Source organism: Solea solea, chromosome 15 (genome assembly GCF_958295425.1).
Source record: "Solea solea chromosome 15, fSolSol10.1, whole genome shotgun sequence".
Taxonomy (NCBI): Eukaryota; Metazoa; Chordata; class Actinopteri; order Pleuronectiformes; family Soleidae; genus Solea; species Solea solea.
The window spans coordinates 21,357,797-21,381,642 of record NC_081148.1 but is presented as its reverse complement, the minus strand read 5'-3'; the positions used below and the strand labels follow the sequence as shown (position 1 = coordinate 21,381,642).

Genomic DNA, 23,846 nt, shown 5'->3' with positions numbered 1-23,846 from the left:
GAATTTTTAGGGATTCAATTTAGAAAATCGTGAGTCATTGTCAAGGAAATCTTTGTCGTTGGAAGATCTTTACGCACATCTTGTTTTTATCTTAAAGGGGATTGTGAAAAGTGGAATGTTTTTATGACTAAATAAACGCCTGATCAAAATGTATTGACATAGACTTTATGTATATAGCTATAAATATATGGTAAGAATACAAGAATATTGACAGATAACAGTTGTTTTGTTTCCTTTTGTTGTCTCCTGTGGCTTTTAATGTGTGGATTTTTTATATTACTGTTAAAACTTAAAAAGTAAAATAAGTGATAAAACATTTCTTTAAAAATAAAAAATATATATATTTATTTATGTTCTTGCAAATTGTAAGAAATGTTTTTTGCATGGATAACTCGTCAATATTCCATGTCAGGATCAGGAATATCAATATTTTTCAGGAAATGTGATGTAAGTTTCTGAGTAAATAAAAAAGAATATTCAGGCAACAGCGCCCTCTGCAGTTCACTCTCTAATTCAAGGTCTTTGAGACTGTGGTGACAAAAAAGACAAGTACCATTCAAAACTAAGATAAAGAATCACATACACAAAATTTGGCACGAATATTGGAATATCACTTACTGGAGCTTTGTCATTCTGACCTGATGTACATGAACTGAACTGACCGATCATTAATGGGGTCAGAAACACTTAAAATAAAGAGTAAACAAGAAAAGAGTTCTTTTGACAGAGACAATACATGTAGGTATTGTTACATCCTCATTAAAGTGTGTATATATAGGACAATAAGGCTGGGCGATATGGGAACCAACCTGATCACTTATCATAGACTTTTTTTATATCATTCAATATTGATATACATCACAATATAATCAATTGTTCTGTCAAGCTGGGCGATATGGCGTATAAATAACATCTCAATATATTTTGGTTATATCCAGATATATGATCTATATCAGGCTTTTACCTGGTTTATTTCTTTAGCTTTTTAATGTTAAATGAAGCATATATATGTGTTCTATTTCACAAATGTATTCAATATAATAAATATGACTATTATTAAAGCAACAGCCTGTAAAACAAGGAAAAGGCATCACAGCTACCTTATCATGATATGACGAAATCCAAAATCTATATCATGTCACGATTTTGATATAATATCGGTATATTGGCCAGTCCTATAGAATAATACATATTATAAAATAATAGAAAAGCAGACAAATGCAAAACACTATCAGTAAAAATTATCTGGTTTTAATAATAATAAAAATGATGACTAAAAAAAGTAATAAAACAACAGAAACCTTAACAGAACTATTGTTTATTGTTGGTTTGCTTTTTAAAGGGGGTGTGAGTGCTTTGGTCTAGTTGAGCTTCCGTAGATGAGTTCCCTTTACCCCCGGCTCTCTCGTTCCCTTGTCTCACTATGGCTCGTCACTTTAACTTTATTTCGGTGTTTTAGTGTTTGCTACATTTTTTCACCGGGACTAGCGGGCTCCGGCTGGCTCCCGCAGTTCAACTCGACGCTATGTTTTCCATCACCGGCTCTCGGGGCTTCTGTAAGTGTGTGTTAAACCGGAAGACTTTCTGTCGCAGCCTTAGCTCCAGCAGTAACAAGCTAGCTTGGCTAAAGTAGTGTTAGCGGCGAGCTGTCATTTACTGTATATAATAATAATAAACCAATTATTAGGCTCATAAACCAACAAACCTGTGACTTCCACGCAGCAGTTTGACTTCGCAAAGCTGTCACCGTTGTAAACGAAATGCTTAAGTTAAGGAAAGACCATGTTAATGTCCAGTTAAGTTCGTATTTAAGAGGCGTGCTATGTTTTTGTATTATATCTACGTTTGAAAAAGTAGTTGAGTTGACATCACTGTCACTTGTTTATTCTGCTCCTACATTGTGGAGGAAACATGTAAACATACACTTTGAATATAAAAAGCTAAGTCACTGTTGTCATACTGTGACAAGACTTGGTTCTTGAACTAGGGTACGTGCACCACCAGTGGTACGCGAATTTCTTCTGGTGGTATTTGGAGGAAAATCAGATAGTGTTCTACTCTTTATACCAGGGTATGTGATCGGAGTGAAGCGGGGTATTTTGGTGTAGGAAATAAAACAAATAACAACAACAACAAGAAATTGTTGCCTCATGTGCTTGGCCTATTTATACCTTTTTGTATTTTAACATTGGTGATAATAGTGCTACTTCAAGAGTTCAATATTTTCTCAGGTGGAACTTGGTATAAAAAGTTTGAGAACCTTTACAGTGTAATTATTATTTCTCAATCTATTGTATTCCGGTTTAATCTATCTAATTTATAGTTTCTGGGCCAAGCAACTCGAGATAATAATCAACAGATTACTTAATCTTAAAAATAAACCCACAAGTTAGCAGTGTACAGAGTTGTTTAATAAGTTAAACATAAGATAACAGTAACAGCAGCAGTCACCTTATCAGTGATAAAATAGTGGGTGTTTTCATCTTGATTACTTTTTTTGGGGATTAAGCATTTGTGTTGATGTGTAATTTTTTTTCAGCTGTACTGATGACTCAGTTGAAATTCATTGGCACTCAGTGTGATTATTGATTTCATCATATAACAATGGAATATATCTTCAAGTTTTTTCTCAGATGTCTAGTTTTGTCCACTAACCAAATTTATTTTTGTTTGAATGATTTCTTTTCCTTATGGAGCAAAGGAACCAGAAAATATTCCCTTTAAGAAGCTGAAAAATCATAAAGTTTGTTTTAATTATTTAAAAACACATTCAAAGTGAATAATCGATTATCATAATAGTTGACGATTAGTTTAGTAATCGATTAATAGTCGAGTTTTTAAACAGAACTCTCCTGGACTTGAGAAATGGCTGCATGCACTGTCAAAACATTTTGACACTTATAAGGCCAAATGACTTATTGAGTCAGGGTGGCAGTCCTACTAGGTTTGTAGAATGTAGCTTTACATAGCACATTTTTATAATTATAGATGATTATAAATTAATTGAAGCAAAAGTCCTATTGTCAAAGCTGGACCTGTGAAGTATTTGGCATTTTCAAATAATCAAATAAAAGGATTTATAAATGATGAATCAATCATCCTTTCAGCGCCAAAACACATTAACTATATTAACTGTGTTTTGTATAATATCTGTAGTACAGAACATGAAAATAATATTTAAATTGGTGTTAAACACAGCCCTAATATAAAGTAAATTGCCTTGCTCCGTTTTTGTTTTGTGCAGATATGGCTCCTCTGTCCAAAGGCCTTCTTCTGGTTCTCAACGGACTGACTGTGATGCTCACCCTGCTGCCGCTGTACCAACAACTGTTTGACTACAACCTACGGGCTGTGAAGGAGGAGCACCAGGTATGTGTCCAGTATCTGTTGGCTTTCAGACACAAGTTCCCACATTGACAACATCATTTTAGGTCGGTCCACATACCAGCTGTTAGTGGAACTTTTAAACCTTTACTCATGTTGTAGTTGTATGTTATACAGTAACTAGATCAAAGCAGGTCACAGGTTGGAAAAGAGTCAAATGTGTGGTCCTAAGAATGTGCCTTAAAAGCCAATTACAGTCTTTAAAGACAGGCAGAAATTCCTTTGTCATCACTTTATATTATCACATCACTATGCTGATGAAGATCATGTAGTGCAGCATAAAGCCCTGTAAAATACTGCTTTGTAGACCAAACCGTATTTTTGATAAAAGCCATTATTCCACAAAATAAAATACAACTGCTATACATCTGCTCCTGGTCTCTATCTTCTGTCTCCACTAACGCTGCCAAGTGTTTGCTCAGTGTGTGACCTTTATTAGGTTTCTCCTCTCGTAAGGTGTCTGTCTTATGGTATAAAATGCCTTGGTTTAATGAATGTTGTGATTTGGTGCAATAAAAAATCTAATTTGCTTTGATTTAACTTGATTTTAAAGTAATTTAAAGGCCTCAGTAATGTGTATGTGTGTTTTAATTTGTATTGCAGGTGTGGCGGTTGTTGTGTGGCCGGCTCGTCTGTTTGGATGTGAAAGACTCCTTTTGTAGCAGCCTGCTCATTTACAACTTCCGAATCTTTGAGAGGAGGTTTGGCACCAGGAAGTTTGCGGTAAGTACTAAGTCTATGGGTTCCTCTGATAGTAGTTGGAGGAAAATCAACTCAACTTCCTCTTTTAAGGAAGGTGATATCTGACTTCCTCGTCTGCTCCAAAGCAGTGCTCACTAACTTGCTCTACTTGTCACCGTTAATTCTAGTCCTACCTTTTTGGCACTTGGTGTCTGTCTGCACTCATGGACTTCCTGTTGGCCCAGGCTTTTCAGTTTCTATTTGACTACGAGGTTGAGGAACTGCCTGCAGGACTGTGAGTAGACACACACACACACACACACACACACACACACACTACCCTTCATGTCATCACCATCATCTCTGGACTCTTCCCTCTCTCCTCTCCCAGGCTCGCCCCAGTCTTCGCTCTGTTTGTGCCTTTTTACCTGTCTATTCCCAAGATACCAGTCACTCAGGTCATGGGCCACATCCACATCACCAGCAAGTCTCTGGTTTACATAGTAGGCCTGCAGGTAAAATCCCATATTCTGCTAATTTGGGTGTCTGTATGTATTTATTTCTTAACTTCATAATTCTTTCTCTCTCTCTCTCTCTCTCCCAGCTGTTGACATCCAGCCCATTCATGTGGCTTCTTGCCCTGAGTGGATTGGTGAGTGGCCACATTTTTTTACACATTGCATGCTTTCAACATTAAAGTGATGTCTCCAAGATTACTCAGTGCAATGCGTATAGATTTCTGCGTCTCAAAAAAATGGAATTTTTATTTCTGGATGTTTTGATTGAGTCATTCTAATACTAAGGCTTTTGCACAGTGCTGTATTACAACACACAGTTTGATTTGTTTGCAGGGCAGCCATTACCATACTATCAACATGATGTTTGTGAATGTGCTGTTTCAGATTTCAGGTGGGCTCTACTACTCCAATGTTCTCCACGTCCAGAAGTTCCTTTTCGTACCTGTCTGGGTGTCTCGCATTGGACGGTGTACTCTGGAGCCAGTCTTCTCAAGTATGTTCAACCTTTTTGTTGTCACGTGTACAAATGTTGTCTTCCTGAGGAATAGTAGTAGTAAGAGTAATAATAGAGTATTTGATGAGTATTTCCTGCAAATCCTTAAAGTTTTAAAATGTATTTTATCATTAATAGGAAAATAACTAGTATTAAAATGTCTTGAATCAATTTTTCAAGTCTAGAAAATATGAACACATTTGTGATGTTTAAATTAGAACTCAAAAACTAACTTATCAAATGCGTCTTGCAGAAAAAGGTACTCAAACTATCATATTGCAAAAGAGTCTGTGGTGAAATCCTAAAGCCTTAACCCCCAAGGTGATTTGGTATTTGCTATTTTATTACGTGTTATTGTTCAATACAGGACATCTTAAATATTTATGCTACTCACAAGCTCCAGATGGAAATCTTGAATCCTGTCTCCAACTCTCTTCCAACACTCCAATTGTGTTATTTACATCTGTGGCCCTCCAGGCTCCCAGCCAACCAGTGAGACTCCTCTGGGCATGGGTGCCACTCTGGACATCCAGAGGCAGCAGAGGATGGATCAGCTTGACCAGCAGCTGCTGCTGGCCCAGTACAACGAGGCCAGGAGGAACACAAGACCTCAGCAACAGGTACAGAACGTGGACATAATATGTCGACTCGTTACAGTACTAAAGCTCTAACTGACCTTAGAGGCAGTACTTCAAGCATTGAAGGCCACAGAATGTTTTTGATAGGAATTGGGAGTTGTTAAGTCTCATTAGGGACTGTCACTTTTTGTAAAAAAGAAAAAGTCATGTTCACATTAATTATGTGACATGCTTTTAATTTGAAGATAATCAAACCACCTCCCCCGCCTCATTAGGTTGGAGCTAACAATTGAGGCCAGCCACTGATTTTTTTTTTGGTGTTACACTTGAAATACTTCCACATTCTGCTTTTTCAGAAGCTTTGGTGACATGATTTTCCACTTAGAGGACGATACTGTGATCATTTTTATTCATTAGTTGTTTGGTTTTCATTTTGAATGATTTCTTTGTTATCTGGAGCAAAGAAAACAGAAGACATTCACATTTAAGAAGCTGAATAATCCGAAAACTTGTTTTAATTTAATTAAAAAAAAAAACACTCAAACTGATTAATCAATTATCAAAATAGTTGCGATAATGGTTGATGATAGTTTAGTAATCGATTAATAATGGAGTAATCATTGTGGAGGAGGACATGAGGACAGTTGGTGTCACAGAAGAGGACATAAGGGATAGAGCTGGATGGAGGCACATGATTTTCTGTAGCGCCCCCTAAAGGGGAGAAGCTGAAAGAAGAAGAAAAAGATTGCAGCCCTTGATTTCACGCACCTTTGTCCTCCATTTTCACAGCAAAATAACATTACATCACTACCTTATTTTTGTGATGATCCAAGAGAGTATTCAAACATATGAAAGAGTCAAGCTGAGCTCAGAGCACCCTCTACTGGGTCATGACTTCAGATGGTCTGACGCACTTCTATACTGTATACTTTCACCTTGAAGGCATTTTCAAGGCCTCCCCCTCCAAGTTTGCACAGATATCCATAAAAAGTGACAGCACGACTCTTCGTCTGTACAAAGTACTTGACTTTGTCTCTATGTGTGTCTGTATGTGACTGTGTGTGCAGCCTGGTTTGTTACAGTGGACCAGGTTGTTTCCGTCCCTGAGACAAAGAGGACAGAACAGACCCCCAATGCAGCCCCACCCCCAGGCTCAGACACAACCATCCACTCAGACACACCCATCCACTCAGCCACCGCCACTGGACAACTCGCCCTCACCCTCACCTGTCGCAGAGGAGCAGGTCAGTGTTTCCTTGTGTCATTTTGGGATATAACTTGTCATTATTTGTGATTTAATTAATGACCTTGATAACAGATTACCATCCCTCCCTCTCTTATTGAACCAGAATGTGTACTTTTTGCAGATAATCTCTAGAAAAAATAGTCCTAGATGATGATTTTTCTGTTTCTCAGTTTTGTGTTGTTCCTTGTCTGTCAGGTCGCACGCTTGGTGGAAATGGGCTTTTCCAGGATGGATGCCCTCGAGGCCCTCAGAGCTTCAAACAACGACATCAACATGGCAACCAACTTCCTCTTGCAACACTGAGAGAGAAAGAGAGGGGGAGAATGAGAGCCTTGTCAGAGGAAAACAGAGAAAGCAGAAAGAGAAGCAACCAAAGCAGAAAAAAGGGGGTAAACGCAAAACAAGAGAATGAAAGTAATGAGAAGGCAAAAGGAAATTTGTACAGATAATCGTCTGTGTCGCTGAGGCAGTCTTTGGCCGGTCTGACATGAACTGAGCCCGACAGCAGGCTGATTAATGAAGAAGTGCGAAGCACAAAAGTGGGAGACGTTTGTGTCATAGCTTTCTGATGATCATCGCAGTGTGAAACAGGCATCGTTGCTCAAGGCAGAGGAGTTAGACCTCCAACCCTGAGGGACTCCCATTGAAACGTGCAGAAAACACAGCACTCTTTTTTTTTTTTTTAACTGTACAACTTCAGCGCATCCTACTCGTCAATCCAGTGGAGGAAGTAAAAAAAACTGTCTTCAAAGGGGGCTGAATATGAAATATGTCAAACTGTACTGCAACCCCAACTCAAAACACTGGAGAGCGGTAGATGCCAGTTGCCGGACGTTACTGAAACACAAAAACAAGGAGCTACCCGTGTGTTCATACAGAAACACACACTGTCCCACCGTTTTGTTTTGTTTTGAGCATATTTGGTTGATTTTTAACATGTCGACATAAGGCAGAGCTTAAACGTTTGTCCCAGAAGAGAAATAAGAGACAAGGCAACAATAATGGACTGTTGAAACTTTAAATATGCTGGATATGAACTGTCCACGTGTACAAGAGAGAGGAGGAGAGACGCACAGATCCACACCGCCATCATCTGTCTTCACGTTCCTCTCCACTCTTAACCGTCTGTTTCTCCTCTTCTCTGGTCAAGACATTTTTGAGCAGGGTAGCGAGCCCTTCTACGTGTGCTAATATTACTTATGTCCGGCTAACAGCTGCAGCTTTCTGTTGGAAAGCAGGCCAAAATACCAAATCAAAACAACAACACGAGTTTGTAGGCCTTAAATGACTCTTTCATTTGCGAATAAACTGGCTGTACCATGTTTCCTTAATCTCCTTATGACGTATTATTATGAATTAATACAATACCTTTGAAAACATAACTGATGATGAAGCAAACATATGTAAAACTCACTGTCCTGTGATGCCATTATACCAAAAACCAGGATCATAGAGCTTGATAACTGGTTAGAGATGATAAATATTAAGCTTTGTATACCAAGTAAGTCAGCTACTTTTCACAGGAGGCAGATTTAGTCCCAATATACTTATACTTCCCACACTGGTATAGTGAGATTAAGATGGAGCGAGAGATAAGGTGACCCTAATTATTATTATTTGTTTAATTTTCCACGCACTCCAGGTCCTAAAATATCCTCAGCACCACTCTGATCACATACCCTGGTTTATACAGTAGAGTGCTATTTCTGAGGAATCTCATGTACAGTGGTGGTGCACATAACACAGTTTGAGAACCATGGATGTAGAAGATAAAGAAAAGATGCATTGGATTGTGAGAGAGGCAACAATTTAGTGTTCACTGGGACAATAGGAGTAAAAATTAAGTTCATTTAACACAATGATGAAGGAATCCACAAACAATGTCAAATACTGTATGTGACTGTGTTCTTTTGTTTTTTTTGGTAAATGGGTTGTAGGTTGTTTATTTTATGTTGGCAGTGCTTGATAGAAGTAGCAAGACTCGGCCCTTTCCTGCTTTTGGACGATTGAACAAAGCAGTTAGTGTGACAGGAGCCAGAGCTGCTTTTGCCCTTTACTCTGTTAAAGATACTGTCTCTGACAGAGCGGGGCCGTTTGGCAGGATACGTACAGGTCAGATTGGCAATCTCAGGGGTCTCCATTGGTGAATTTTCATGGGTCCGTCATGGAGGTCGTCATATTTGCCTTTCTCATCTCATGGTCACTTTTTTCATTTTTCCTCCCATGCATATGCACTCTTAGGGCTGCAACTAAGCATTGTTTTCATAAACGAGTACGTGTTTTGTTTGTGAAGTATCAGAAGATGCTGGAAATGATGGTGTCTTGCTTTGTCCAGAAACAAAAAACCATTCAGTTTGAGTGGTTTCTCTATGTTATGGAGCAAAGGAACCAGAAAATATTCACATTTAAGAAGCTGAAAAATCTTAAAAAAATCGCTCAAACTGACTAACCCGATCATCAAAATAGTTGACGATTAATTTAATAGCCGAATAATAATCGATTTATCAAATAATCGTTGCAGCCATAAGCGTGAGTGTTTGTAAGAAGCTATTTCTGTGTGTTACAGATATTTAATTAATTTTTCCTCGTCAAAATGAACACTTCAAATAATCATAACTTCATTTTTCCTGGGGCAAATTATGTTAATTTTATGTGTATAGGGGTTTGTTTGTGACAAGTCAATTCTGACGAGTCATAATTACAGTTTTAAGATATCTTCAATTCTCTCCAATGAAAGGATCTCTCTATTGGTTTTAGGCTGTCAATCTGTCATTTAGATATCATAAATTAAATTTACACCATAGATATCCTAAACTCAAATTTCGACGAGTCAAAATTGTGCTGTTGAAATTGCAAACTGGAATTTGAAGTATGTACAGTTGTAATTTACATCTCATAGATATTTTCAACTGTATTTTGATTGGAGAAACTTCATTTTTGATAAAGCACAGATTATTTGATTATGAAAATAGTTTTTTAGTCGTTATCGTTGCAGCCCTAATCGCACACTCGATGTTTTATTTATTCCGTTTTATACGTCTTTGTTTTTTTCCTTCGCCGTCTGAATCTTAGCAGTCTTAAAAAACAAAAAAAGTCCTGTGATATTTATTATGCAAAGTCATAAAAAGACGTTTATGGAGACTATGCACTGCATAGCAGTCAGTGTGTGTGTGTGTGTGTATGTGTGTGTGTGTGTACATGTGCAGACAGAGAAAGTAATGCAGCCACTGTGTTTTGATGTCAAGAAACAGATGCTAGTTTTATATTTTGTGCATAATGATAGTGATAATATATGACGATATGAGACGAGTCTGTCGTTTGTTTGTGTGTTTGTGTGTGTATGTTTGTGGAGAGTGAAGATCATGTGATGAGAGAGTTGTTGCATGGACAACTTTCTGACCGTAATTAAACATTTGATCTGTTGAACAATCAAATATTATCATGGCCACATCATTTTGTTTTTAATCCAGTAGGATAAATACAGGATGTTCTTCTCGACCCCCAAACCATAACTTTTATTATCCTTTTCTTTAATGCACATTAGGAAAGATAGACATTCTTTTACGGGAGAAGAAAACATTAATCCACAAATCTAAATGTATGTGGAATTATTTTAATTTGGCAGAATTTGAAGATACATTTTTATAAGTGTATAATCTCTTGTTTGTATGAATCATTGTTTTTCATGACCCCAGAGTGAACCAGCAGCGGAGTCAGCTATATGGAGGCAGCCACTTTGCCTCATCATGTTTTGTACAGTAGCCCACAACACAGTGTGTCATATCTACACAGTTTCTCCGACACACTTGGAGGGGAAGAGTGAGGTAAGGGATGTTCAGTAATTCAATAATTCTTGCTTAGTTCTACACACGGTACCTTTTAAACTCTGCAAATCAAACATTTTTGCACAATAATGTGTTAGAGGCCCTGTGATGGAGTGGCGCTAATCTTTATCCATGTGGAGGATAAAGCAGTAGAAGACGGACGGATGGATGTGCTACAGCAGGGCCAATTTTATTTGGTAAGCAATTGAATATTTGGGCCGAACATCGTATCTTCTTCAGGCAAAAATGCCTTTAATTTCATGTTAAATGCATGTGAGACACGTACTCGTACTGTTTTTTAAGAATTACTGCTTCTTCTTTGATATTTACTCCCCAGACCTGTCTGTCTCCATGGCAACAGCAGTGTTTTTATCTGTATTTTTCAAAGCATTTAGTTTAGGTTAACTGTCAATTCTAGCAACAGAATCTATTTGAATGAGTTCATATTTTTTCAGAATAAAAGCTCTGAACTCGATAGGAAATGTTACTTTTTTTGTGAAGATAAGCAAATAATGTAAGCCGGGCCAGATACTGATGCTGACCATGTGCCACCAATTGTGGACCACTGTGTTAGAGGAAGATTGTGTCAACATATGGGGCAACAATCAAGAATCAATTTATTATTCATTACTGGGATGTAAATCCACTTGTTGGTGCTTCTTTTCGCCACTAGATGGAGACATCACGTCAGGTCTTCTCATAGTGTTGTTGTTGCCAGTTGGGCTCAGTGCCACACCCACCTGCTCTGATTATTCCAGACAGCTCCACAGATACAGTAGTTCTGCTCCAGGGTGGTGGAATATTTATATAGACGGATTATTTAAAATCACAGAATCAGAAATCGTCTTTCCAGAGAAACTGACACTGAGCCTCGTCTCTATTTCATCAGACACTTGACATCTCATCACCTGAGCTCCCACAGACAATGAGGGAAATATTACCTTTTTTCTTTTCCCCTTTTATTTTTTTCTACCAAACCATGTCTTGAGTTTCACGCTGACATGATCACCCATTCACTCTCAGCTGCTGACGTCGAATCCAGTCGAGCGCAGCGGCTTTTAAATGGCTGCCGAATGAAAGGAAAAGCAGCTTAAAAAAGCCCACAGTGATTCATATCTGTGAGTGTCTTTGTGTTTCACTGTTTAATTAAAGGCAGTGATTAAAGGGGGAAAATAACAAGTTGACTGAGAGCAAACCTCATGTGGGTGAAGTTTAATGTGCAGCATTAATCACACCTCATTTGAGAGGAATGATTTTATTATTTTTTGGACGTTTAACAGACAGTGTCTGAACAAATATATATTCAAAATGTTTTTTTTTTGTTTTGTTTTTTTTAAATGAATCCCAGAAAGCCATAATTGTGGACACTACAGTTGACAGTGGCCTTAAAGTATCAAAGGCGATCGGTCAATGTTTGGCAACGTTATAGGGAACTTCCTGTTTTGCGGAAAATGGTTTCAAATGGCTGCCGTGGCCACGCCCCTTTTTAATCCGCGAAACCTATGGATAACATTTGGCCTCTGACATGTCTAGTACACAAACTGACACATTTGTCAGACGAGTTCGCTCATTTACGTCGGGTGCAAATCGACAAAATTCAAAATGCCTGACTTCCTGTTGAGTTGAGACCATGGTTCTGATCAACTTTTTTGTCCGTCTTGGGCTATGACACCTTCCCACCAATTTTCGGGGGAATTCAGTGGAACTCAATTGTGGCTCCCTGGGGGGCGCTATAGAGCCCTTTGGCAATGCATGGCATCCAGGCACTGTACTAATATTGCATTTTCCACCAGACCTGACCTCTATGTGAAGTTTTTATGCACGCTAACCCCCTCAAAAATTACCACAATAGTGTAAATAGTGTGAAAAATGGTAGAAAATAGTGGGAAAAATAAAAGAAAAAACTGTATCGTGACTATATTTTTCCGCTAAACTCACATATTTATGTCTCATGTCTCACATATAATCTTGTTTGTTTAATCTGTAGATAAACCAAAGAATAAAAAGGATTTAAATTTGCCAGATTATACATCCTTTGAGCTTTTTCTGCTCGCCTGGAAAAAAGGAACCAGCCACAAAATAGTGTGACAAACTGATGAACAATGATTTAACACATGTTCACGCAGAGATTTGAGATGTTTCCTTTGTCTCAGGTCCTAATGCTGACTTAAGCTTCCCATCAAACCCAGTATTTAAATGAATCTTAACACAATTAAGAATCATTTGTCACACTTTTCTTTACAAGGCAAATATCATTTTTTTCTGACACCGTGATAAATGCGTTTCCAATCGTGTCTTTTTCTTTTCACTCTCTTTTTCCACTCACCTCTGCTTTATTCACCTCCGTCTTCAACAGCTTGTTACTAATTGTGTCCGTCCTCCATTTTGGTGCTGATCCGGTGGTTTCCAGTTCCAGTTTCTGCTCCAAACCAGGCCGACGAGAGCTTAAAAAAGAAAAGATGCTGAAATGATCAATGGGGATTTGGGTAAACTGAACTATTTTCCATAAAAATGAAAAATATAGGTGTGAGTATGGTGCATGTCCCAAGGAGGAACCAAGGACCCATCCAATTTTGGAGCAGATCCAACTGAGTGTGGGGATATAGGAGTTTATTTCACTTTCTTTAACGTTGTGACACAGGGTTTATATCCTCTCAAGCGGCCGCTGATTCACTTCTGGCTTGCAGCCAGTGTCTCCCCATCTCTCCTCGTTCATACTACAATCTCTTTTTCTTTTTCAAATGGCTCAAAACGGTAAGAATAAATGCAATAAATAGGAAATAAATGAAATAAAATAAGATGTAATAACCTATTTTTACCCATACCTCTCGCCTAAGTGTGAAGTGGGATTAGCTCCAGCTCATGCTTAAAGATAGAATGGATTAATTATGGATGGATTTTGTGTTTTAGCGCACTTAAAGGTCGAGTGCGTAGGAATTAGTGCCACCTCACGGTGAGACTACAGATTGCAACACACATGGACTTCTTCTGCACACCCCTCTTTTTCCCACGTGTGTTGGGTAACTACGAGAAAGTGTTGCAAACTTCTCACCAAGGAAAGTAGCTATTGGACGTCCTAAAAGTGGCTAAATGACATCATTCCCTAATTTGCACAATTGGCCATGTGTATGGATGCTGTAGGAGAGAGGAATAACGCCGTGGTTGAGGAAAAAAGTGAGTACAAAAACACTTTAAATATTGTGTTTAGAACTACAGAGGAACTTTCTGCTGTCGATTCATGTTTAGTTTTTTTTATGTCACAATTCGTTTCTTAAGTCTTGTTGGGTTTTGACCTTATGGTCCAATAAGTCACAGTAATACATGGACATGTTTAACCATAACATTGTTTTTTGTATGCAATCTACAGTAATAATTTAAATGCACCAAAAAGAGACAATAGAAGACAAAAACAGTCACTGGCAATGTGAGAAAATGATGGTAACCAGTCTGGCGGTAAGCCCATTTCTTATTTTATCAATTGTGTATTATAATACTTGCCTTTTTCCTGTCTCCGTGAGTGTGCGCCCTCTACAGGTCAAGAAGGCCCACACAGTTATTTTTGACCTTTTTGACCTTGGCTTGGCTCAATTTTGTGCTCTTTTCTGTTTTAGTTTTACTTTATTTATTGGCTCTCCTCGTAACACCAGGAAAAACCACAATGATTTTTGAAAAAGAGTCACCAGAGAGGTCTCTGCTGTAGAAACATGGCGGTCCAAGATGGCAACCTCTGTATAGCAAGGCCATTTAAAAAAAAAAGGCTCCAGAATTCAAACAATCGATTATATTCGTATGGAATACTTCTGCCATACGCTCCTGAATATGAAACAGTGGACCTTGTTGGAGAACTTCTTGTTTCTCTGTGGAACCACTGGGTCATATGATCTATTTTAACATCAAAATGTTGATATGTGTATGTGTAGTTTCTGTGGCTTCATTTCCACCTGATTCAACACGAGCTGCTGTCATGCAGATGTGATAACTGTTCATGTTTCAGTGGATGAATTATTGCTGCTGCTGGCACGCATGTATCAAATCAGACAAACCGGAGACCAGCTCCAGCTCCAGCTCCGACGCCGTCTCCGCGCTTTGTTCCCTCGCCAGCTCTGTTGCCATGGTGAGTGCATGCTGTTTTGTGTGGTTGCCATGGGGAGCCAGTCTTTCTCCTGCTCTCATCATGTTTGTGCGTGATCATTTATGAGCCTTCCATAATGCTTAACGAGAAAGGAAAAAAAACAAAAAACTAAAACACGTTCACAGCCCTTGGGATTGCCCTCTAGGTTTGCCTTCTGTATTAACATGCCCTGGTATTCTTAATGATGTTTCACAAATACCAAAGCAGCTGCGTGACTCTCTCACCCTGACTTTGCGTGACACGAGAATGCAAATGTCAGACGTATGAGAAAGAAAAAAAAATCCCAAACAAAGGCCGCCTCTCTTTCCTTTCTCACCAGTACGTCCACAGTTATGGGAGGCATGGATGCCAGTCGCCTCCCACTGATATGGTAATAATATTCAAGCTGCTGTGTTTTTTTTTCACATAATGACATCATTTGTTACTTGGAGTCTCTGCAACAATCACAGTCTGTCGAGCGTGCGTGTGCGTGCGTGTGACCACGCGTGGGAATGTTTGCGTCGCAGAGAGAAAGCGGCGGCTGAAAGGCCACTGATGTTTGCCTCCACTTTAGGTTTTGCTTTGTCTCTGTTGAGCGTCTGAGTTAATGGGGCACAACAATGCACCGTACCTGCCTTCAGGCCTCTCGGCGCGCTCATTTCCATTGCATACTTCCACTCCTGTACGCCACTCACTCGCGGCGGGAGTGAGTGCACTCTTTTTTTTAATCATTAGGGTTTGGCTCTTGGTGCTCTTCAGGATTTGTTCTGGTTTTTGTCGTCACCTGACACTGATGACAGATTGTGGGTCGGAAAACTTGTTCCTCTTTCATCTCTTGTTTGTTGACTTGATCGCTGCCTGAAACCTGTTATGAAAAAAACCCCACAATCCCACAACCCCCCCTCCAAAAAAGCATTCTGCACTCAGACTCTTTAATCAGCACTACCATGAGATTAGCAGCCATCATTCTTCTTCGGCTTAAACTTATGTCTGTGCTTATGTCGCCATAAACAACATTTAGATGCTATGACAGGGACGTAATTATCACCTGTGTTTGTTCTGAGCTCAGAGGCAGGAGAGTCGTTTGAGGTGAATCCTAACAAAGTAAATCTATGATTTATTTTCACCATAAAAGGGCCAGAAAATGTCCTGTGAGTCAGTGCTTTGCCCATCTTTTTCCAGAATAACTTCTAATATCTGGCAGTTATTTACAATTTACTGTATGTTAAAATACTGTTTTAACCCTTTAACACTGAGTGTATCGCATACGACACTTTGCATTACTGTAGTTTGCGCTATCAGAAGAATTCCAGCTTTTTCGGAAAGCTGAGGAGTTGTACGTCAAAGCCATCGTGTGGTTATTACGGTCATTTTATTTCGGTCTTTGTCATCAGAGAGGAGAGGGTTAAAGAAAAACACCTGTACATAGTTTGCATTTTTTGGCCTGTTTTTGGACATTGAGACAAAGACTCAAACAAATGTTACTTTAAATATTACACATTTACCATGCAAAATCTGGTGTTCAAGTGCAACTATTGTTTTTTTTCTAAACAAAGTAAATTGTTAATAACTACCAGATATTGAAAGTTATTCTGGAAAAATGGGCAAAAGCACTTACTCGCGGGACATTTTCTGGTCCTTTTATGGTTGAAATAAGTCCAGACGGACTTTTTTGGGTGTTAAAGATTTAAAATGAAGAAAAACAAAAAGATTTAAATTTGAAATTTGAACAGTATAATAGCATTTTTTTGAGTCTCTCAATGTGCAAAAACATTTACGCACCTTCGACTTCTCAGCTTTGCAATTTTCCCGATAGCACAAAATGTTGCGTAATTAAAGTAATGCAAAAACCGCACTTGTACAAACGTGTCGTTAGCGAGGTTTTAAAGGTTTAAAAATGTCTAAATTCATTCTCTCTCACACACAAATGAAACTCTGATGCACTGAAAACCCACAGTTCAACTGAAATGTGCAGAATGTGGACTCCCTCCTTCATAAACTATACCTTGCTCTTTTCTTGCCCCTGTATGGCGTTCACTATTACACTGGCAGGAATCTCCCCGCGTCCTCTGACCTTTAATGAGCTTCACTTCCTCTGTAATTGTACACAGATATGGTATGACATGAATGCATGCTCCATGTTTATTTTTAATGCATCTGTGTGTGTGTGTGTGTGTGTGACTCTGAGTTGAGGTGAAGGTGTTAAGGTGATGAGAGTTTTCCACTTCCATTGCACATGCACACGTGTTCCGGCAGATCCATTTCATCCGGTCTAAAAACCACATACTTCCGATGTTGTCCTGACTGATGGAAGTGCATTCATCACAGAGGCTTTACAGCTGATTCTGGTCGGCCTTTACGAGCAGACCCATTTGCTTTGCCGACTCCTCTTACCCTGCCTGTTTTTTGTGCTCCGTCATGATTTTCTTAAGTAACCAACCGATGCACCCCTTGTGAGTGAAATTCCATCCATTTTCTACCGCTTTGTCCTCCACGTGAGGGGTCATGTTGGGCACTAGAGCCAATCCCAGACGACATAGGACAAAAGGTGAGGTACACTCAGGACAAATCACCTGTCCATCACAGGGCAAACGCACTGAGACGAACAAGCATTTATACACCTGTTTAGAGCAGGGGTCTCAAACTTAATTGTCCTGGAAGACAGGCTGGTCATGACCTTCTTGCTGTGAGGCAACAGTGTGAGCCACTACCCCTCTGTGTGACCCGTGAGAACATCAGCTCTTTAGAAATAAGAAAGGATGAAAAAGATGTTGAATAGAGAATAGTGAAACTGGGCATGTAGAGTAGTCTCTAACCCCATGTAATCCCATCACACAACCTCTAATCTCAGCCTGGACAAAACTCCGATTTTAGGGAAAAGAGGAAACTAAATATGTGTCTGAAAATGAAGTTGATGTTTTGAATGAAAGGATGATTTAGCTGGAGAATGTTCACTTCATCATGCAGAGTATCCAGAGAAAACCCACACACCACTTTCAAACTCCACACAGAAAGGCTCTCGATCAAACTGGGATTCAAACTGGTGACCTTCTTGTTGTGAGGCAACAGTGCGAGCCACTACCCCTCTGTGACCCGTGAGAACATCAGCTCTTTAGAACTAAGAAGAGGATGGATCCACCTTCCATTATGCGGTCTCTAACCTCACGTAATCCCACCACACAACCTCTAATCTCAGCGTGGACATCCACTCAGATTTTAGTGGATGAGGTAGAAGAGGAAATTTAAGTTGTTGTTTTGAATGAGAGGATGATTTAGCAGGAGAATATTCACTTCATCAACCTGAGCCTTGTGGACACAACAAAAATCTCCAAATATAGACACATCTATCAACATATTCATGCTCTTTTTTTTTCTCTCACATCTGCGCGCATGAATGGGTGGATACTTTGATCAAGTGTGTGTAGGAACTGAGATAAGGCAGAGCTCACAGTGTTTCCTTTTTTTTTTTTTAGTCATGTTCAAACACAAAGAACTCCCCCCCCCCCCCCCTTTCTCATTTTAGTCTGTGCTGATTCACAACGGCCAGCTCTGGAAGCCTGTCTCCATGGAGACAAGGGTGGGAAGGAGAGTGATGATGTTGCTGGCAGAACAGCAGCCGCGACTCAACCATGTGTTTCAGCGTGTGTGTGTTTGTGTGTGTGCATGTACAGCAGACAGACGAGGAGAAAGAGATTATACTTTCCCTTTTAAGACGAGAGTAATTTGGTCGCCTTGTGTCGCGCACAGTGTGGCTTATTTCAGTCAGAGGGGAACTCACTGTGTGAGCTGTAGAGGAAACACACAGTTTGTAATATTAAAAGCAACACCAGGCTCACTATTGATAGATGGTTAAAGGTTGTGACGAGCAGAGAGTGCAACCCATTTCGTATGACACCCATGCTCCTCACATATTCACATTTAGCAGCTGTAGCTGCAGCGTCAGTATGATGAAAACTTCTCTGTGGATGTTGACGTTAAAAAGGATATTGGGGGAAAAAATGATTAATATATCCTCACAAATTGAACACATTATTCACAAGATATGATTTCAGAGGAGTGGGAACCTCGCTTGTGACTGGAAGGTTGTCGGTTTGAGTCCTCGCCAGGTCAAGGGCTGGGGTTATTTAATATATATATGTATACATTTCAGAGGAGCAGGGTTTGAGAGCTGATAGTCGTGTTCAGATACCTGAATACCCAATTGGAGGCAATTTACAGCTCTGTCAGTAATGACGGTGACAACAAAGGATGATGATGAGAATGCAGATAATGATGATGATTATGATGAGGCAATCATACGAGGGAGAGGCTTTTGTATCTGTTGGTGAAAAACATCCTTGTTTTGCTGACCTGTCGTGAACCAATCTCACGAGAGTTTGCCTAAAAGCCTTTGAATGCCATGGTGATAAAGAGGAGTTAATGGCAACTTCGGAGGTGGAAAATGAGCACAGGACCTATTAGTTGTTGATGAGGGAGAAGGGTGTGTTCATGAGTCGCTAGAGAACAGAATTACAGCTGGAAATGATGATGGAGGCACATGTCGAAGCCTTTCTTAATCATATCCAGAAATGTTTTTCAAAATATTCTATTTTCACAACCTTGCGGGTCAAACTTAGGCTATAATAGAAAAAAACGGAGTAGTGAAACTGGTTTAACAATGACCACGCCTCGTACTGATTTCTCTGGTAGTTTGTTTCTCTTTCATGTCATCAAACGCTTTGCACACATTGGACACCATCGACACTACAGATATAAAAAGATAAAGGCATGAGTTTCTCTGTCTCTCAAAGGTTATCATAACAGAAATGTGATCAAATGAAAATGACAACATAAATACATCATCATCCCTCCAATTGTGACATCATAACGAAACTTAAACTCTTGAGTGCACAAACTGTATGTATGAAAATAAACATAAATTATTATTTTATCCCATATGAAATTAACACTTAAAGCAAACCTGACTGCAAACCTGAGTTTAAAAAAACAACAAAAAAAAACAAATTGTACAAATTGTGATTTTACTGCACCCAAATATTATGTCACGTCAACATGTAAAACTAATCTGGACTAGATTATAACCCATGGATTTGGAATTTACTAGCACAAACTGAATATAAAAAGTTTCAAACATAGATGAAGCCTTTATTGTGATTCTGAAAATAAGGGAAAAGGCAATTTCCAGGACACTCACAGTAATGTGCAGGTGGCCTGCAGGTAGAAAGGTAGGCAAAGGAGTGGAAAGTGAGTGGCACTTTACATTAAAACAAATATATTTTATATATTCCATAGCTCAATAATATTGTTGCCCCATTTTGCTTTGTGTTTTTATGTTTAAGGTAGTGTTTGGAAGCCCATAATATGGAGAGAGCACAGGTGTTGAGGGCTGCTAGCTGCAGCTTGAAGAAAACACCTCTCATTTTCTTCACCAAAACAAAGAACCAGGATGAAATGGCACTAAACAAACTCTTCCCAACAATTTCCACAGTCCGTAAAGGTAAAGTCCCGTTTCCACTGTGAGTTCCACAACTCTTGTGAACTTTCTACCAACGCTAATTTGGCAACAAGCCAAAGTCTTTCCTACGTGTCAAAGAGCTAATGCTAATTTGCTAACTGGCTTAACGGTCGTTAGCTGTTGCTGTTGGTGGTTTGACTTGTTAGCAAGCTAACGCTAATTTGCTAACAAGCTAACGCCAGGCTAAACGCTCATTAGTTGTTGCTGATAGTGGTTCCACTCGTTAATAAGCAGTGTTCACATTATGATCCAAAGTTAGACATTAAATAAGGTTTCATCTAAAATACATATTCTTTCCTCAAATAACAATACTGCTTGAGCTTGGGATATACGTTTGAACTGAACCAAATCATTGTTTGCCAACAGCCATAAAACCTCAGAGAAGATTACTTGATTAATCGATTATTCATCCATCCAGCCATTATCTACTGCTTAGAATGTCGCGGAGGTGCTGTGCCATCTCAGCTGACATAGGCGATAGGCGGACACCCCGATTATTAATCGATTACTAAATTAACTGTCAAATCAAACTGTTAAAGAATTAAGACAAATTCTCAGATTTCTGTCAGCGTCTTACATGTTATTTTTCCCGTTTTGCTTTGTTCCATATAACAAAGAAATCATTAAAACAGAATCATTTGGGGTTTTTGGACATTGTGCAAGTTTGCCTGCTTGTTGTTTTGTTGTTTCTTCCAACAAATGCTTTGATTTTTCCTAACCTTTAAAAAAGAAAAAGAAAGTAAATAGGCCTACAGGTGTTTTCAAAACACAAATTACCCTTTTGTCCCTTTGTCAATGGATGTCCACAGGGATTAGAGTGTGTCCACGTCTACAATACAGAACACATCAATAGACATTCACTATACATTGTCATTCAATCATGTGGGGGGAAAAAAAACCCCAATATACTGAAGGTTTTCTTGCCGTGAAAAAAACTATTAGTGTTACTCATATGATTTCTTTAAAGATGTTCACCAGGTAAAGTGCAGTATCTTAAGTGATTTGTTCTTTTAAAAGCAAATGGATTTGATTCTGTTGTGCCTTCAATTCAACTAATGACCTCCTTTGCTGAGCAGATTTAGATCATGATGAAATGAACCAATAGACTGATAAGACTGACATTCAGAATCGGAGAAGCAACAGACATCTTGTGTTATCCAATTTCTTAAGCATCTATTCAACATATAGACATAGCCATACAAAATAATTACATTTTATTATTTGGTAACAGGGCTTATTTCATATTTTCAGTCGCCAAACTTGAATAATCACAGGTTTTATTTCACTAAACCACAATGTTTCTCCTCTCCAGGCATCAAATGATATACTGTGTGTTGAATATTTATTTTTAACTTGTGAGTTACATTACTTTGTGTTCCACATTACTTTGCCTCTCAACACTTCACTCATGAGTGCTTGCATTTTCTTTTTGCTTCTAAGCAGTCTTTCCTGCTTAGAAGAAAGAGGTCTCTCATTCCAGTTCTCCATCATCCTGGAATGCCACCCTGACATTTATTGGCCATTTAAGCAGGTAAATGTAATTCTATACTGTTTCAAACAAAGTTATGTCAAGCTGTAATGATGGGTAATGTTGCTGTGTGCTGAGTCACTAGAATAACTCATCATCTATCTCAAGGCAAGGATGGCACAATCTTGGTCCAGTCTCCTTCAATCATTCCGTGCCTGTTTTTATGTAATATGCACGATAATTGGTGTAAAGACAGATGTCAAGCCCTGGGCAAAATTTAAAGTGACTGCTTGACATTCATTTTATTTGCAATGGACCATTTACAGAATGAAACAACTAAATCTGATGCTAAATAAATGTTCTCTGAACATGAACAAATTAGATTTAGAACTGTAGTGTATACAATCAACATGATTTTTAACTTCAGATAAGGATATTTGCAAATGTAGAGTGTAAGAGTCTTATGCAATCACAATCATTTCGGAGCTTTGTGTGCGTAAATACAAATGGTCTGTATTTATCTAGTGCTTTTCAAGTCTTAATGACCACTCAAAGTGCTTTACACAATATAAAAATAACTGAGATGTAAAACTTCAAAGATGATGAACAGGAAAGAGAGTATTGCGGTACTGTAAATCCTGACCTTATGAAATTTCATGAGATTTCACCGCCTGTTTTAAAACAAAATGAAAAGAGACATTTGTACCGCACGCTACAAGGAAAACCAGAATTTAAATCCTGAAGGCAATTCAAAGGCTTGCACCTTTTATACTGTCAAGGTAAATGTGGATTTCATTTCATCACTTGCACTGTTGTTGCTTTGCTTTGGGAGTGAACACCTGACAGCAAAAGTAATATTTAATCACATTTGAAGGAGACCAGTGTCTAGTGCACTGTCATGGTTCATGAAGTGTGTTGTCTGCCTCTACCTGTACTTAACCGTGTTCCTCTGCTTCCCCTGGCAGCTGGATTGACTGGAGAGATTAGCCATTAGCAGCCTCTGGATATTGCAGCGTCAGCACCAGTAAGGCAAGTGAAAGACTCCTCATTACATCTACAGTTCCCACAGTACTGATTATAGGGCTGTAATAATTATTGAATCAATTAATTACCAAATTAATCGTCAACTATTTTGTCGACGATTGTGTTTTGTTCAATAATTATAACAAGTTGTCTGAGTTTTCAGCTTGTTAAATGGGAATATTTTCTGGTTTCTTTGCTCCATATAATAAAGAAATCATTAAAATATAATCATTTTGGTTTGTGGACAAAACAAGACATTTGAGAACATCATCATTTCCAGGTTGGTGAACACTGCTAAAAATGTTCTGACATTTTACAGACCAAAAAAGTACTTGGTTATTTGAGAAAAGAATTGACAGATTAATTGATAATGAAAATAATCGTTAGTTGCAGCCCTAGTATGGACCAATATTGAGCACATGCTGTCACAACAGCCGTTTTCAGACTTAAAACTTGAACGTTCAGGCGAGTGGAATTCGAGTGTGCAGGAGGAGAGACCCTCATCCACTTGGTTGTTGTGATCTTTGTGAAAAATCATCTGCCATTTTCCAGTAATTTAAATAGGGAGCTGATGAAAGACGTCATAGAAAATGCCAGGAATGACATTTTACAGACATTTGCATTCTGACATACAGCCCTTTGGGACACTCTGAGGAAAATGTTCAGACTCGAGTGCGTATCTGAAAAGCAGCTAAAAAGAAAGATGAACATAAATGCGTTGTGCTCATATCCTGTGAAAAGCCTCTGCAACTGCATCCTGACCATAAAATTGCAAGACGCCTCCAGAGGAAAATCAAAATACAAAAATCAATAGTCATGTTTGCATAGCATGCCGCATTCATTTTCACAATAAGCAGCCAGTTCTGATGAGGGTGCGTGTTACCAGGAACAATACACAACAAGACAGGATTTTTCAATACAACAGTACTGATTTTTAAAAGCAGTGTCTGCTTCAAAGCGTGTCTCAATTAATTAAAATATGTCATGCTTGTTTCCTCTTGGTTG

At 38.8% G+C, this 23,846-nt stretch overlaps 1 protein-coding gene and 1 long non-coding RNA gene across 2 annotated transcripts; both read left to right on the top strand.

The window, feature by feature from the left end:
- The first annotated feature begins 1,372 nt into the window (after positions 1 to 1,372).
- Positions 1,373 to 8,231, top strand: ubac2 (UBA domain containing 2). The gene is made up of 10 exons (XM_058652228.1): positions 1,373 to 1,556; positions 3,245 to 3,369; positions 3,988 to 4,107; positions 4,254 to 4,360; positions 4,457 to 4,580; positions 4,670 to 4,717; positions 4,968 to 5,076; positions 5,554 to 5,696; positions 6,722 to 6,898; positions 7,096 to 8,231. Exons 1-10 carry the CDS (start codon positions 1,526 to 1,528, stop codon positions 7,201 to 7,203), a joined length of 1,092 nt encoding a protein of 363 aa, XP_058508211.1. The 5' UTR covers positions 1,373 to 1,525; the 3' UTR covers positions 7,204 to 8,231.
- An 11,958-nt stretch (positions 8,232 to 20,189) lies between these two features.
- Positions 20,190 to 22,848, top strand: LOC131473596 (uncharacterized). Its single transcript, XR_009242196.1, has 3 exons — positions 20,190 to 20,332; positions 21,808 to 21,881; positions 22,784 to 22,848. It is a non-coding gene; the product is annotated as an uncharacterized LOC131473596 (long non-coding RNA).
- Positions 22,849 to 23,846: the final 998 nt, after the last annotated feature.

What these genes read in the sequence shown, in the direction of transcription:
- ubac2 (XM_058652228.1), top strand. Translation starts at nt 1,526, where the DNA reads ATGTTTTCCATCACCGGCTCTCGGGGCTTCT. An exon ending in CACCGGCTCTCGGGGCTTCT is followed by an intron (nt 1,557 to 3,244) that starts GTAAGTGTGTGT and finishes TGTTTTGTGCAG; the next exon opens with ATATGGCTCCTCTGTCCAAA. An exon ending in ACACAAGACCTCAGCAACAG is followed by an intron (nt 5,697 to 6,721) that starts GTACAGAACGTG and finishes CTGTGTGTGCAG; the next exon opens with CCTGGTTTGTTACAGTGGAC.